Here is a 16,414-nt window from a genome sequence, read left to right on the forward strand (position 1 = left end):
ATAGTGTATCATACACAGGAACTTTTACATGCATTTTAAGTTTGTGAATCTTATATATTATAAGATTCATGAAATTAAAATGCATGTAAAAGTTCCTGTGTACATTATATGCATTGAATGTTAGAGGCAACACGCAAACAATTTCATGCCGCAAAAAAGGCTGTCGGCTCCACTTCGCAAAAATTTCATGCCACAAAAATATTGTGTTATACAGTATCTCATCTTCTGTACCACTCACTTTACACAAGCTTTACATGCCAATGTGCTCAAATTCATGTTCATCTCGTAGCCATCTTTCACATAGATAGTCAATGATGATAATTATCTTATTTTTTGAATGAAAGAGGACAAAGTGTAGATCATTAAGACATTATTAAAGGACAAGTTCACCTTCATAGACACGTGGGTCAAGAGAATGCAGCAATATTAGTAGAACACATCAGTGAGAGTTTGAGGAAAATTGGACAATCCGTTCAAAAGCTATGAATTTTTGAAATTTCTGCTCAGTCACGACTGGATGAAAAGACTACTATAGCTTGTGATGTCACATGTGTACAACTCTATAAAGAAAGAATAGAGAAAATTCATCATATTTCCATTTTTCTCGCATGTAACAAAAGAACACTCAACTTCTCTCTTTCGGGAGGCACGGGGAATAATATTACCCCTAACATACGTCAATAACAAGTGGAAGAAATGTGCACTTTATTCAAAAAGTAAAGTTTTGTGAAATTCTCTTTTTATTTTCCTTATATCATTGTATGCATGTGACATCATACACCGTAGTAGTCTTCTCATCCAGCAGTGATTGCGCAGACGCTTTAAAAATTCATAACTTTTGAACGGATTGTCCGATTTTCCTCAAACTTCCACCAATGTGTTCTGCTAATATTGCTGCATTCTCTCAATCCTTATGTATGAAGGTGGACTTGTCCTTTAACCTTCCAGTCTCAAGAATTTGAATAATACCAAATCTAGAACAACAATGTCCGGTGACTATTTTTTGGCTTTGTTGGTAAAAGCTCACATATTCTTGCTTTGGATAAAGATATATAATATGTCAATCTACGGGACAGCTGTTGAACCCATCTGGGTCATAGAGATAACAGACATATCCATTTATATGTCATCTGTCAATCCGTCAAATAGGCGGGGGAGTACCGAAAGAAATATACAGAGAGGGATTTATATAGAGAGAGGAGAATTATAGGTGAACCTGACAAAACATATTCTCTCGCGCTGCAGAGGAAGAGATTTCAAGGCCACCAAGATATGTCAGAATTGGTTGCGGGCAAAAGTTTTGCGATGAGCGAGAAGGGACGCCAGTCGCCAGCCGGGTGCTGTGGAGTTCACTCATTACTCACATCTGTGATTCATGGCAATGGCTTAGCACCGACCCCAGACCTGGTCATTGTTTTTGACGCACTGTCACGCCCTAAACCATGCCTTACCTGACAAGGCACTTGGTTTCACAGGGCAATGAAAACATCTCAGTTAACCCATATCAGCCCGATACTTATGTCCCATAGTTGGTGCAAACACCCTCAGACCACATACAGGGAGTCCCATAGTTAAGAAAGCAACATTCATTAGAACTTTGTTAACTGCTATAATCACTGAACAAATTTGAATGCCAGTATTTCATACTGATGAAGAAAAGCACATTTCCCTCTTAAAAAAAGAAATATATCTTGACTGCGTTTCATTTTTTCCCCAATAAACAGTAGTCATTTTTTAGAACTGTTGGTTTAAAAGTACTCATGTGGAAAAGCCACTGGCCTCTTTGGAAGTATTTGTGTTGTCATGAGCTGGTGTGATTTGGTTTAAACCTATGGCCCTGATGGTATTCTCCCTCTATCTACTCTAATTATACGGTACCAGAAATGTTCCAGTGCACGAAACGTTTACAACTTTTGCGAGAAGCCTTGATTCACAATAAGTAAATGCAAGCAATAGTTTTTGTCTTTGAATTGAATGGCAGTTGCAATTCACGAAACTCTCATGCCACGGAAAGGGCCATTGGCTCAAATTTTTCTGGTTTTACAGTTGAGTTTGTTCGCAAAAAGCGATAAGTCCATTTTTGAAGATTTTGAAGTACCATCTCTGTCATAAAGTACAAAATAATACCTTTTAAATGATATATTGGTCACTACATATAAAGGTACATTTTTGAAGTTATGGGCAAAAGAAGCAAAAATTTTCTTATTATTCTCTTTATTTTTTTCTTGACCTTTAATTGCAAATATCTCCATTTGGCAAATATGGACTTATCGGTTTTTGCAAACAAACTCTTCAGTTCCTCACATGCCACTGAAGGAAGGAGAAAAATTGTATACTTTAATAATATAGCTGCAAATCAAATTGTAGGGTACGGTGATACAAGAAAGGAGGGATATGAAACAAAGTGAAAGCACATTTTCTCAAACAGCCAAACCTCAGAAACACACACATACACACACAAGCATGCACATACAGGAGAACAGTCAAGCGCAGCAAAGTAACAAAGTGTGATGTCATAGTCATGCATTCATTGCCATGGAAACTGGTTGTAAAACAATCTCACCTGGCAGGAAAATCTATGAACACTGTTGTTACTAACCATGCTTGCACTCGGGCAGCATATTATGAAGCTTGTCAGTCAATGACAACTTCTTTAACCCGTTGAGGACGAGTCCCGGGTATATTCGGGCAAATGTCTGTGGGAAATGCGTGTTGTAGCAAAATCAGTCCGTCCTCAACGGGTTGAGCTCCTGAGATCCTTGCATCTGATTGGCTGACAGCAAATTTGTTGGTGAAAATTACTAATAAAACACCTAATGAAATGCCACCCTTGTTCAAACCCAAACTATAACAACAGGCAGTGACATCATCACAGGATGTATTGTTACACTATACAGTGTACCTTCCACTACTCAACAAATTTTCTTTGTAATTCTATCATAAATGCTCACGGGTCTTTAATGCACAAGAAATTCTACAATGTGTCAAATAAAAGGAGGATATTGAATAAGGAATTCAAAAAAGACATACAAAAATCTGCTCTGCATCTCAGACTTTGCCAAAATTAAACCTTTCTGGATGCTTTACATCCTCACACCCAAGCACTCAAAACTAGCACTCTTGTTGCATAGAGAGTACCTTTGTGAAATTCCTAGCTAAGCTCAAACTTTCAGTCCCATTCATAAAGCACCTTGAAGGAAGATCCACTATCACTTGTAAGACGACAATTCACCAATATCTGAAATTCTCATGTCACAGATAAAATCCATTATTTCAAACTATCTGGATACATCACTCTTTATTCTGATTCAATTTACATTAGGCAAACCAGGAGCAATCTGGTTGAATGAATGATGTCGGAATGAATCTAAAGATAGATCAGTACTTGATACTTTCTGATTAGTAAAATCATTTAGAATGACTGATGAATTGCCATCCTTCCATGAATTCTAGCTGTGAGCAAGCACAGCACGCAGCAGCACTCACATCACCTCTGAGAACTGACACTTTCCAGATCAAAAGAGGGCGCTATACACATCAATGGTGCCCATAACATTGGCATGATAAGTATACCCTGTGTACAAACAAATTTCTCTCTGAAGTACAGGGTCTATTCAAGTGCTTACTCTTCACGAAACCATGCTAGCTGTGGGATGAATGGGACAAAAACAGGGTGAGAACCACTGGAGCAACAACAATGAAGATATTACCTGATTAGGCTGAAATTAAACATGCTCTATCAACACATTCTGTCCATGATTAATGCCAACTTCCAAAGCAGTAGCTTTATCTCTTCAAAGGTTACTAGAAGTGAAAGTGAAGAGTGTGCAAAGGGTGTGGAAATTAAGAAATGAAAAGGGGCTTCTAAGACATACCTGATCTACAAAAGAAAAAAGTTGCAGAAACACTGCTGAAAATGCACTTTCCCATTCATTTTATGAATTTTTCAGAAAATATGGAAAACCCAATATTGATTTGATTGACCCGTTTCACCTTTTTTGAGTCCTCACATAAAATCAAGGGGTGTGATTTTTTGTTTGTTTTGTGAAGCACAGTCACATTTTTTCGAAATCATTTCATATGTTGGAACTACAACAAGAAAAAAAAAAGCACTCCGATGTTATCTACATTCTACTCAATCAGCTCTAGCTGGAAATATTTCAAACTACTGGGGGATCAAAAGGTAGACAGAGAGTCAAAACATGGAAAGCTGATTTTACCAAGTGCCGTATATTGTGCGTCAAGGAAAAAAAAGAATCCATGAATGTATTATGCATACTGTGACTATAGACATGAATTGGGCAGTCGGTCTTGGAATAAAATTAGCATGCAAGCTGTATGGGAACAAATGCAACAAAACTCCTCTTGAAACTGCATCTCCGCTGTGTCGAGGTGTTTGTTTGTCTCTCCTAAATATCTCATATAAGTTTTGGCAGCAGTGCATACACAATTCACTTTCACAAATATTTTGCATGTCTTGCTTTCTACAATGTAAACAGTAAAGGACAAGTTCACCTTCATAAACATAAGGATTGAGAAAATGCAACAATATTAGTAGAACACATCAGTGAAAGTTTGAGGAAAATTGGACAATCGATGCAAAAGTTATGAATTTTTTAAATTTTTGTGTTGGAACCGCTGGATGAGGAGACTACTACAGCTTGTGAGTCATATGCGTACAACAGTATAAAGAAAATATAAAAGAAAATTCAACATATTTTCACTTTTTTCGCATAATAAAAGAGCAATTGACTTGCCTCTTTCTACAGGCAGGGGGAATAATATTACCCATAACATTTATCGGTAATGAGTCAGGGGAATGTGTACTTTTTTCAAAAGATGGAATTTTGTGAAATTCTCTTTATATTTTCCTTGTATTGTTGTACGCAAGTGACATCTAAGTTATTCATACACTGCCGTAGTCTTCTCATCCAGCGGGTGCTGCACAAAAACTTCAAAAATTCATAACTTTTGAACGGATTGTCTGATTTTCCTCAAACTTTCAATGGTGTGTTCTACTAATATTGCTACATTCTCTCAATCCTTATGTTTATGAAGGTGAACTTGTCCTTTAAAAACCACTATGCACATAAAATCCACAAATATAATTTTAAAAAAAAAATAAGAAAAGAGTGATTTCAATAGTACACTTGCACTACCTACAGGCCCTATATGGCATGGCAACATTCACTTTCACTTTGAGAATGTGAGAATTGAGCAAGGGGTCTGAATATGCAGACTATCACCTCTCTCCACGTGATCATCTCCCTTGGGTTTCCACAAAATCACTTGAGACAAACACACCCCCTGACAGATGAAAATACCTCATGCTTTTGATAACCAGAAAGCCATACATATATCATGCATGTGTGTGTGTGTGTCTGTGTGTGTGTATGTGTGTGTGTTTGTATGTATATTGATATAATCGATATACATGTACATGTGTGGGAGTCTTACTTTGTGCATGTGAGTTGTGGGATGGGGGGGGGGGAGGGGGGAGTTTGAAAATCAAAACTGGCAAAGCTACTGTATTCTTCCATTAACTGCTATGCCAGCTATGAGTAATATCTTATCTCTTCCCATGAGATTGAGTTATGATAGAGTTAACATTGATAAAACAGAGAAAAATTAAACATAGGACCTACAAAATGAACAGTAGAGATTTCACTCGAGGTGGACATGAAATGTGAGTTTCAGAATGTCATTCCCTTTACATGATCTAAAAACAATGGTTAAAAAAGTCATATTTTTACTATGCAAATTACATGAGCTGAAATTTCAACACCTTGTAAGTCTCCTATCGACAAATTTTCAAAGTACTTTGAATGGGAGAGGGGGTGGGGCAGGAACTAAATTTAAAGTGTCTTTGGAATCATTCATATGGAGAACAACGTAAGAGTTCATCCTTCAGTGATCAGTTATATCATTCAATATATTTAATACACATCAAGAGAGTGAAAATGGAGATTTTGAGAGATGTATAAACTTTATCGGTATGTTTTCTTCTAATTCCTAAATCAGTAGATTAAGATGATATCTGAAAATGAGGTAACAGATCAACTCATAAAGTCCCACAAGACACATTTCTGTCATTTGAATTGGATCTACTTTACTGTCTACTCATTCAACAGTGTATTTCATTGAAGAGTAAAAGATCCCTTTCATTCAATCTCATCATTTTTCATATATCATTGGGGGTGTTTTTGACAGAATTTTCCAAAAGAAAAAAAAAATGATTGCTAAATTGACAACCAATTCTTAAAACGGGAACACATTTTTCAATATTAAAGTTTCAGTTCTTTCTGGGAGTTCAAAAATTGTCACTACTTTCTTCATACTTTTGCACAAATATGATGAATAAATTAACCATTTCTCTTTCACAGCTCTTCTTCATGAAACATGCCGCGGTGACATTTAGAGTTGACAATTTAATGATCAGAAAATGAGACTTTCTGCATCTAAATTTTACCGAGGACAAAGTAATTTTAAAATCAGTGTATGTAAAGTCCTTCTGCCCCTAAACATAATGAAGTCTGCATACAATATAATGCTGATGAGGACTGGGGCCAGTCAATATCACAATGCCAAATATGGACCTTCCCGCCATGTCACAATGCAACCTCCCATTGACCCTTGGCAAATCAAATTAGGCATGAAATCGGCATGGGGGCGGCTCTGCTGTTTGCCTTTGAAAAGCAAGGGTAGATATTTGGAAGGCCTCTGTTGACAAGAAAACAAAAATAACGAAAATAAAATTACGTTGCAAAACCTAGACTTCACAGCCATTACATGTAGGGAAAAGCTTTGATAGCAAATTTGAATTTGTTGGTTTAAACATAGTTTACATGAGAGAAAGAGAAAAAAAAGAATAGAAAAGAAATATTTGAATGGCTCCTGATACATTGACATATGACCTCATGCTTATTGCTGTTGGCATTGTTTGGAGATTGACAATAACAAGAGGATAATGTTTGTCTGTTTGTTTATTTTTAACAAGTATCTAACTTCTTCACTGCAGAGCTACGGATCCTACAGATCCCTGTACATTTTGCATTCTCTCTACTAATCTCAAAGAGGCTGTTCAATTATCATTAGAAATTTATTTGAACATTTTCATGTATACCTAAGGTCCTGTAAAACAATAGACAACACAGTCAAAACGAAGAAATGACAGTCTTTACTTTGATACTACATGTACAATCATACAAGAGTTGTAAATGATTATGCAATGATGAATATAATACAAAGGGAAACGTGTAGTTGCTCAGTAATGAGGACAAGAATGAATTCATAATTCATGATTGTGCTAGTCATGAAACTCACTCTTCTAACATCTGTGAAATTCAAATTAATATAATTATACAATAGTCTGTCCAGATTTCACTTAACTGTTATTTATGTGTCTTTACTCAATCTAGTAAAGCAAACTTGCTAAAGTGTAAACTTTTCCAATAAAGGATGTTGATGATGATACAGAGAGTCTTGACATTTCTGGAAGTTTCACAGTAATCTTACTAATAAATGATGACATCACTTTCATTTCCTAGCAGGCATTATACTAACCCGTCGGGGACGAGTCCTGATTACACTTGGGCAAGTGTCTATAGATGGGAAGTGTGTGTTGTAGCAAAATCAGCCCATCCTCAATGTGTTAATGGAAATTTGTGTGAATACATGCATGAAGAACTAGGCATTGCTACATTAAGCAAGCTGTTAACAGACCTTAGAAAAAAATGAGTTTGCTTCTGCTGAACCTGTGAAGAAAACTTAATGTCTAAATATTATTGAAGAAGCCATAACTAGCCAAATTTCCCATCTGTGGGTGAAGTGTACCAGTTTTTTTGTACAAGCAGCAAAAACACAATGATACACTAGAGCTTCATATGACAACAAGATAAACCAGTATGTTTATAAGAGATGCAAAAACATACATGCTTCACATATCCTTTCTTTATAGGAAAAGCTAAGTTTCTAAGGGTCTAACTGCATAGACTACAGCCTATGCCTGGCAGTCACATCCCTCAGAACAATGGCCTGAGCACCCCTGCAGGCATAGAATCGATCAACCTGAACTTTGTTTGGCCAATGAGGTAAAGGGTCACTCTGCCAGTCCCTCTCAGCATACAAAGTTCTGATGCGTAATGGAAGATTCCTGGGGCCCAGCGTGCAAACACGTCCGTGTGCATACTGCTCCTGGACAATGTACCACTGGGTCGTGATTGTTTATCCCTTAATACCAATTTGAATATCACGTGCAAGAGCTCTCACAAACAAGCTACCAGGAAAATAAAATGCTTAATGATTATTTCCCGAGTAATTATGATATTAGAAATGGGTGGTTATCAAAACACAAACATATTTACATACATGAAAAAAAAAAAATGATAATAATCTAACACAACAACAACAACACAAAAATGAAAGTATTGTGTGATGGACGGATTAGTATTTCATCATAAAACCTTTCAAAAAAAAGACAGTTGTGAATGTCAAAGCATGTTAAGGAAATGTCTGGCATGGAGCTTACAATGTTTTTTATTTATTTTTTATTTGTATGCTTTATTAAATCTTACCACAAACATAATCAAATTATTTACAAATGATTTTCAATGATACAATGTTTATTACACTGTGTGTCTCTGTCTGTTTGTCTCTGTCTGTCTGTCTGTCTGTCTCTCTGTGTCTGTATGTGCTTGTGATGAATAATGTGTGTAAATCGTGGGGGGTGGCGGTGGTGACTTGTGAGGAGACCCAGTTTATCTCTAAGTGCAAGTTTCTGTCAGTCAAAATTGTTGCATACTGCACCTATCTCCCTTTCTGAAGACTACTCACATGATCTGTAAATCAATGTCAGACTTCTGCCTACATAGTACAGATAGTTGTCTCATACAAATTAAATGTTCCATTTGTTCATATTCCTGTTGTTACATATATGTATTCTTCATGTTGGACAATTGCAGCCTGGTTATTTTTGTTTTTCTTCTCTGTTTTCTAACAAAAATTGTGAATGAGTCAAATGTGTCCCTGAAGCTCACTGTACTGTTCTTGTATTCTTGTTAGAGATTTGCAATCTTTAGAAATTAACTAAATCACTGAAGGAAGATATGCGACCGTGCATCACAAAACAAACAAAAAGTCACAACCATTGATTTTATGTGAGGACTCAAGAAAGATATCAACATTTTTATCCATGTAGGATGCAAATATTTCAAGTTTTAGACTACCAAGACATTACCAAACAAGTTTGATAAGGGACCACTGAGTGAAACACTAAATGCACTTTAGGTACTCGCATTCACCAAATAAACAAGATGGTTCGTTATTGCACGGCCATGTACTACAGCAGCCTATGGGGAACTAATACATTAGCCCATACAAACTGTAGATGTTTTTCATTGCATATGTATACTCTGATATGGTTCTAGGGCAATTATCCCCATGACAATTACCCCAGACCCTTCCCCTGACCCTAATCCTAATCCTGAACCTAAACCTAACTCTAACCTAAACTTCACCCCCTAAACCCAATCTTAATCTTCGCACTCTAACCTTATCACTAACCAGTATTTAGCCGGGGGGGGGGGGGGGGGGGGGGGGGGGGGGGGGATTGCCCTGATATTTCTGAGATATTGGACACATACACAAAATCTCACAGACAAAAATTATGCATTTTTGATACACCGATATGGCAACCAACCAAGATGGACGACAGCTCTTGCAGACGGAGGAAACATCACATCGTCAACTATTGACGATGTGGGGGGGGGGGGGGGGGGATTGCCCTGATACTTCTGATATTGGACACATACACAAAATCTCACAGACAAAAATTATGCATTTTTGATACACCGATATGGCAACCAACCAAGATGGACGACAGCTCTTGCAGACGGAGGAAACATCACATTGTCAACTATTGAAAAAAGGTTTACTCACGGTATGCTTCCTGTATATCCTAGGCTCAGCCGGCAGCTGGCAAATGCACTCAAAGTCTCCATCCAAGATGTAGAGGGAGACTTCGGAGGAGCTGGATGCAGTTTCCATGGTAACTGGCATGGAAGTTGCTCTTTGAAAAGAAGCGGATTACTGGCAGCTGGAGAAAGATGGAATGACTCCTTAAAAGTAACCCGCAGGTCCTCTTTCTGAGAGCAGAGTTCAATTCTATGATCTTTACCTCCTGGTCTTTAAAGATTCTTATCCTTCCAAAGCATTGTAGCTTGAATTAGAATTCTAAATTTCACTTCAGCATTCACAATTCTCATGAAATAAACATGTCACTTCCTTTTTAAAGGACAAGTTCACCTTCATACACATAAGGATTGAGAGAATGCAACAATATTAGTAGAACACATCAGTGCAAGTTTGAGGGAAATTGGACAATCGATGCAAAAGTTATGAATGTTTACATTTTTTGTGTTGGAACCGCTGGATGAGGAGACTACTACAGCTTGTGAGTCATATGCGTACAACAGTATAAAGAAAATGTAAAGAAAATTCAACATATTTTCACTTTTTTCGCATTATAAAAGAGCACTTGACTTGCCTCTTTCTAAAGGCAGGCGGAATAATATTACCCATAACATTTGTCGGTAACAAGTCGGACGAATGTGTACTTTTTTCAAAAGATGAAATTTTGTGAAATTCTCTTTATAATTTCCTTATATTGTTGTACGCATGTGACATCTAAGTTATTCACACACTGCAGTAGTCTTCTCATCCAGCGGTTACTGCACAAAAACTTCAAAAATTCATAACTTTTGAACGGATTGTCCGATTTTCCTCAAACTTTCAATGATGTGTTCTACTAATATTGCTACATTCTCTCAATCCTTATGTTTATGAAGGTGAACTTGTCCTTTAATGAATGATATGTGTCTTTGACAACAAAATTCCTCCAACACAGATCTTTTTCATAAACAGTAATGATCATTAAACAGTTGAGAATGTCTAGTTGGTTTGAGCACACCTACCACTACATGTAGAGTGTAGATGACAAAGAATTTGATGGAACTTTAAAATCATATACCATACCTTTTCAGAAATGAACCAAAGAAAGCAGACATTCAATAAACATTCCAACTGAGACATCAGTTTTAGCTTTCACCACAAGTTTCAACCCACCACAAAAGAAAAAAAAAAATGAGCTTGATTTTCTCTTTGACCAAAGTAAATTTTGTGCACACATACACATATCAAAATTTTTGATGGGTCTGAGTTCCCTTTTATCTATCCAAACAAAAGCCCTCTAAGAGATATCTGTCAATAGATACTACCTCATGAAAAATTCATGTCAGGGTGATCACAAAGAATGACTGTGACACTCAGGATTCAATATTCCAAAGTATTCCGTAAAGGTTGCAAACTTTAGAAACATTTTCCATCCATGCAAATCAGCAAAGAAACCCCAGTGTCACACTGATCGCAATCAGAAAGTTGAATCAAATCGTTGACTGATCCCATCGCACAATTATGTAGTGAACAAAAAAGGAAGCAGCACATACACGTAGTGAACAACTCTCAAAACTTTGCCAGTCGAGTAGTTCTAGATCCTTCAATCCAATGCATCCACTTTGGGTTTGTCAGTGTTTTCCCTTCTTTGTGCGGTGTGGAAATCGACGGCAAATCCCAAACAAGGGTGGTCAAATGCGCTTAATCCCCAAATGATCCCTCCCTTGCTCATTATCGTGTATGTGGAAGCGCTGTTCGATTCTCCATGCGAAGGCAGTGTTGGCTAATCGGCAAAATCTTGTGGTTTCGAAGAGCCCCTCCATAGAGCCTTCTTCTTCAGCCCATTGAGTTATCAAAAACCTCATATTCAAAAAAAAAAAAAAAAATAACAACAATCAGAGAAAGAAAAAAAAAATCAGAGAAAAAAAAAATCACAAAATGCCAAGCCCCGCCCACTTTTTTTGTAATACGTCATCCCCTAATCCCATTTCCGAGTGTCGCAGATTCCACATTGATCTCATGGATTATCCTTCTCAAAACTCACTGAAAAACAGCCTCCTCTTTTCCAACACTGAAACATAATATACACTTCCACATTCACACACACACACACACACACACACACACACACACACACACACACACACACACACAAACACACAAACACACATGCAATTACGAAAACAGACAAGCAAACAAACAGACATCAGACTTTATCAGAGACAAGATCTCAAAAAAAAGAGAGAGAAAGAGGCAGACTACGTCTATTCTTTGTCAATTACAGAGAAAGACAAGGATGTTTCTTTATGAAATAACTTCCTCATTGCCATGGTGATAAACAAATCTGCTATGTCACTCATGAAAGCTACTGGCAAATACACACACACACACACACATAATATACAAATGTATATGTATGTATACAACCTAATGATCTACACATTATATACATATTATTTTGATGATTATCATCAATAGTCATAAGAAGAGTAGCTCATCTGAACATAATCATTAAAAGCAAAGCAAAACAGAAAATACAACTGTAAAGACACATGTGAACATGTGCTATACAGACTTGCAATCAAAGAATATGTCATAAATTATTTTCTACATGCATGAACAGGATTCTCATCATCTACACCGAGTATCTCTCTCTTTCTCTATGTTTCTGTGCATGCCAATATTGAGATCGTACGTGTGTGCATCATGCATAGATAGAGATAGTGACATAGTTTATACTTTCGATACAAGTGCTGCACACTTCCTGTCTCAAAGGAATGGTATAGTATTGGTGAGGTGAGGATTCAACTTAATGTTTTGCGAGATATTTAGAAACCACTCTTTGAAATGTTGAAGAGCATACATACTGTACAATTCTAAACGGAATTGAAAGTTTATTTGATGACAGTCGGTTCTGACATGACTGTGATATCCAAAAATAAGGTAAAACAAAGAGATCTTTGATAATAAAGGTCGTGGCCTGTAACATTCTATTGGCATCATTTTCTTTTTTGCTATCTCAGCCATTTTAAGACCAATTTTCATCAAATAAACTGTGAATTCCTCTGAGAATTACATGTTCTTTCATATGTCACTAGAGGTTTCTCATTATCTCACAAACACACACACACACACACAAGTTGAAAAACTGCAGCCCCATCTTAACTAAAACTTAACACCCCTTTAAAGCTTCTTAATAGCATTTGCAGATGAAAAATGAAGAAAAAAATACCTTCAGTGCTTTGAAAAAGTTCTAAAATGTGAGTTAGGGATAGAAATAACCAAGATGAAAATGCTAAGTACTAATCAACATTAAGTATTTTCAAATGCATATAAAATGTGAACAGTAGTTTTATTAAAAACCACTTCTAGAATGAAACATCACTGTAATGGAAATGCAGACAACTTCCACTCTAATATACTGTGACATTTTATTGATAAAATTAGTGATATCTCCTTATTGTGGCTTATTTCTGGCTTTACTGCCTTTTTTTTTGGTATGGTAGGGTATTTTGTGATACAATTTAACTACACGTATAATATGCATCAAATGTGATAATTTGATCATTATTATACTTACTGCTCCCAATGTTGGATAGTGGCTTTAAAGACAGTTTTACTTACATCTACAAATATGTCTTCTCTAGAAGATCAAAACCTCTCACAATTAGGCAGTTTTCCCACGTACTGAGAGTTCATGATTTGAATCATGATTCTAACATTGATGTATACCTAGGATCATGATTCATATGACACATTTTGGCTGTGCGTATGCAAGCTGGAATCGCGGAGCGTGATTTGAATCGTAATTCAAATCGTCATTCACGTGACGGTCCGGAAGCGTTTTTCAATCAAGATTCTCAAGAATTATGGAATGAAACAGTCGAGTGTACGCACTGCAGTCAAAGCGTGCTCTACTTACCACTGAAGATTGAGTGATGAGAACTTGAAAAGAAGCCACATCTCCTCGAATCACTTTGAAATTCAAAACTGTGGAATCCGTGAAGCCTTCCTCAGTCATGTGTACTGACAACAATTTGAATTTTAATTGCAATCATAATTGTAATTTAGTGCTGCAGTCGTGCACGTATCGTGACCCGTGTTAAAACAACCTCACTCAAGTTTCAAACTTTAATCAGAGGAGGAGACTGCAGTCACACAGAACATCAATTTCACATGAAACATGACACACCTGCATCTCAGCAATCAAGAGAGATGAACATATACATTAAGAAAACAAAAATAGAAATATACATGTATATGTTTCTTGTGCTGATTTAGTGCTCTAACCACCATTTGTTGGTGTTGTTGTTGTTGTTGTTGCTATGAAGCAGTAAAAAGAAACATTGCTTCAAATCCAGGCCAACACATGTCACTTCTTTTTGTCTGTCTGTATGCTGTCAACATTTATGACTCTGAGAGGCACATAAATATATACCTCTCTTTGTCTCCCCGTGATATATTCAAACTCTCTCTCTCTCTCTCTGTCATAATATTCATCTCTCCTCTCAGCAGCACTGCCCCTCCATATCTCAACATTTTTCTCTCTACACATACCCATAATATACTCCCTTGCTATCTCCCTCTCCCTCTCTTACCCCACTCTCTATTCCCACACACACACACACTCCAATACATACACACACTCATATATGTACACACACTTCCCCCCCCCCTCTCTCTCTCTCTCTCTGAACATATTATATCACTGTATATCTCCCTTTACTGTCTGGGAGCAGTACAGCCGTCTGCATGCTGCTGGTATACACCGCTCGGTTTTATCTGTCTCTATGTGTGTTTTTTTTTTTATTCAATTGACAAATTTTGCTCCCTTTCTAGATTTCAAGCAAGAAACAAGCAACCATGCAAACAAAAAGTATATTTGTACAAATCATAAACAATCAACATTCTTTACTCACATCTATTCCTAGGGTGCATAACCTCTGCCATGTCTCTCCATAGAAAAAAAAAATATGACGAGAAAATAAGGAAACTACGTAGCAAAACAAAAAGCAGGCCAATTTCAATGTTGCATGCATATATTATACTCAAGGATTATGTAAAAGATTTCACACTTCACTTACCGCCAAGAACGGGTCGGTCGGCACATCGTCGCGGAAGCCCGCAAAGGAGTTGGAGCGGAGGAGGCTGGAGTGGATGGAGGATCGCTGGCTGCGTCGGCCCGTGAGCGACCCGGACATGTCCTGGAGCCGGCCTAGGTAATAGAGCATGAGGTTAGATATGTGAGACGTGGCCGCGTGGTTCATCACGGACAGGTGACGAACCTTGATGGTGCGCCGCCGCGACATCTTCGATCGGTTTGCGCTCAGCGGAAAGTTACGTCAAATGTTTAAAATGAAGAAAAATAAAATCCAACCGAAGTCGTTGAGAGATTCGCAGCAAGGGAGACTTTCCCTTTGTCAAGTCTTGATGGGTCAAAGGTCAAATCATCTGCATTGACTCAAGGTCATTCCAATAGCTGCTCGCTGTTGGACTGAACGACGAGGTGGACTGATATCGCTCCGCATTAAACCGTACATAGAATTTGTTTATCATACATACATATGAATGATTGCTAATCCTTTTCTTTTTTAGTAGCCACAAAAAACAAGAAAAATGGTGCAATCTGAGCCCTCGTGCAATCTATGTGCAAAACAAAAAGTGATCATACAATGTATTGTGACGTGAAAATATCAATAATCACGGAAGACTTGCTGTGCTGTAGCTAACTGGTGCATCTGAAGAAGTTTCCTTCGTGTGAATTGTTCTCAGAAAAACACTTACGATGACATGACACGTTTTCGAAATCTTCCCAATCAAATTCCTCCATGTGGTGAAGAGTAGCGCAAACGTGTATTCAAGATTTCCTTCCAACGGGCAAAACAGTATTAAAATTCCACAGAAAACACAGATCCACCTTTTGCGAAAGGCCTTGTCGATAGATTCTCACGGATGAAGAAGAATAGACGGTTACCGCTGCATCTATCACCGCTCACTGCAAAATTCCCTTCACACCCACTTCACCACCGACACTTTCATTCTTTACTTTCTTCATGTAGAAATGCATGTATACTGACATAACAAGCTTTTGTTTCATCGCGAGTACACTTCCCGCGCATTGTATCAACAAGGTGACGCACAATTCCGCGTATCCGATCGCCGCGGATTATGACATCTGTGGGAGCATTCTCGCAGCCACTTGAAGTCAACTGTGCGTTTCCTCTCGTACGAGGAAATGCATACAACGCTAAAAATTACCTAGCTGCTTTTACCTCACGTTCAAGAACTCCATCCACAAACAATGGGAAAACTTGACTCACAGCCAGAGAAAGAAACGTGTTGAGTTTTCCTCTTTGAGAGGTGACATCGACTCTACGCTAGCTGGCACTGAATCACAGGAAACTGGTGGGGGAAAAAATGCAGGGATCTTCCAGTGACTTTTTCTGCGTACTGAAGTATGTATGTC

The 16,414-nt window shown here is 37.6% G+C and overlaps 1 protein-coding gene across 2 annotated transcripts in view; it reads right to left on the reverse strand.

Moving 5' to 3' along the window:
- The window catches only part of LOC139730202 (rho family-interacting cell polarization regulator 2-like), a 158,711-nt gene extending 142,501 nt beyond the window's left edge, over positions 1-16,210 (reverse strand). Inside the window, exons 1-2 of one of the 2 annotated variants that reach the window (XM_071641100.1) lie at positions 15,733-16,210; positions 15,033-15,163 (exon numbers count right to left, since the gene is read on the reverse strand). In XM_071641100.1, the coding sequence (XP_071497201.1) occupies positions 15,033-15,163; positions 15,733-15,778 (177 nt within the window). In that variant the 5' untranslated portion in view covers positions 15,779-16,210. Of the gene's footprint in view, positions 1-15,032; positions 15,242-15,732 lie in introns of those variants that run through there. The other variant, XM_071641099.1, reaches the window with a different exon arrangement.
- Between the last annotated feature and the right edge of the window lie 204 nt (positions 16,211-16,414).

This window comes from Diadema antillarum, unplaced genomic scaffold (assembly GCF_040938485.1).
Source record: "Diadema antillarum isolate AM-2024a unplaced genomic scaffold, OU_Dant_1.0 seq00000297_RagTag, whole genome shotgun sequence".
NCBI classification, from domain to species: Eukaryota; Metazoa; Echinodermata; class Echinoidea; order Diadematoida; family Diadematidae; genus Diadema; species Diadema antillarum.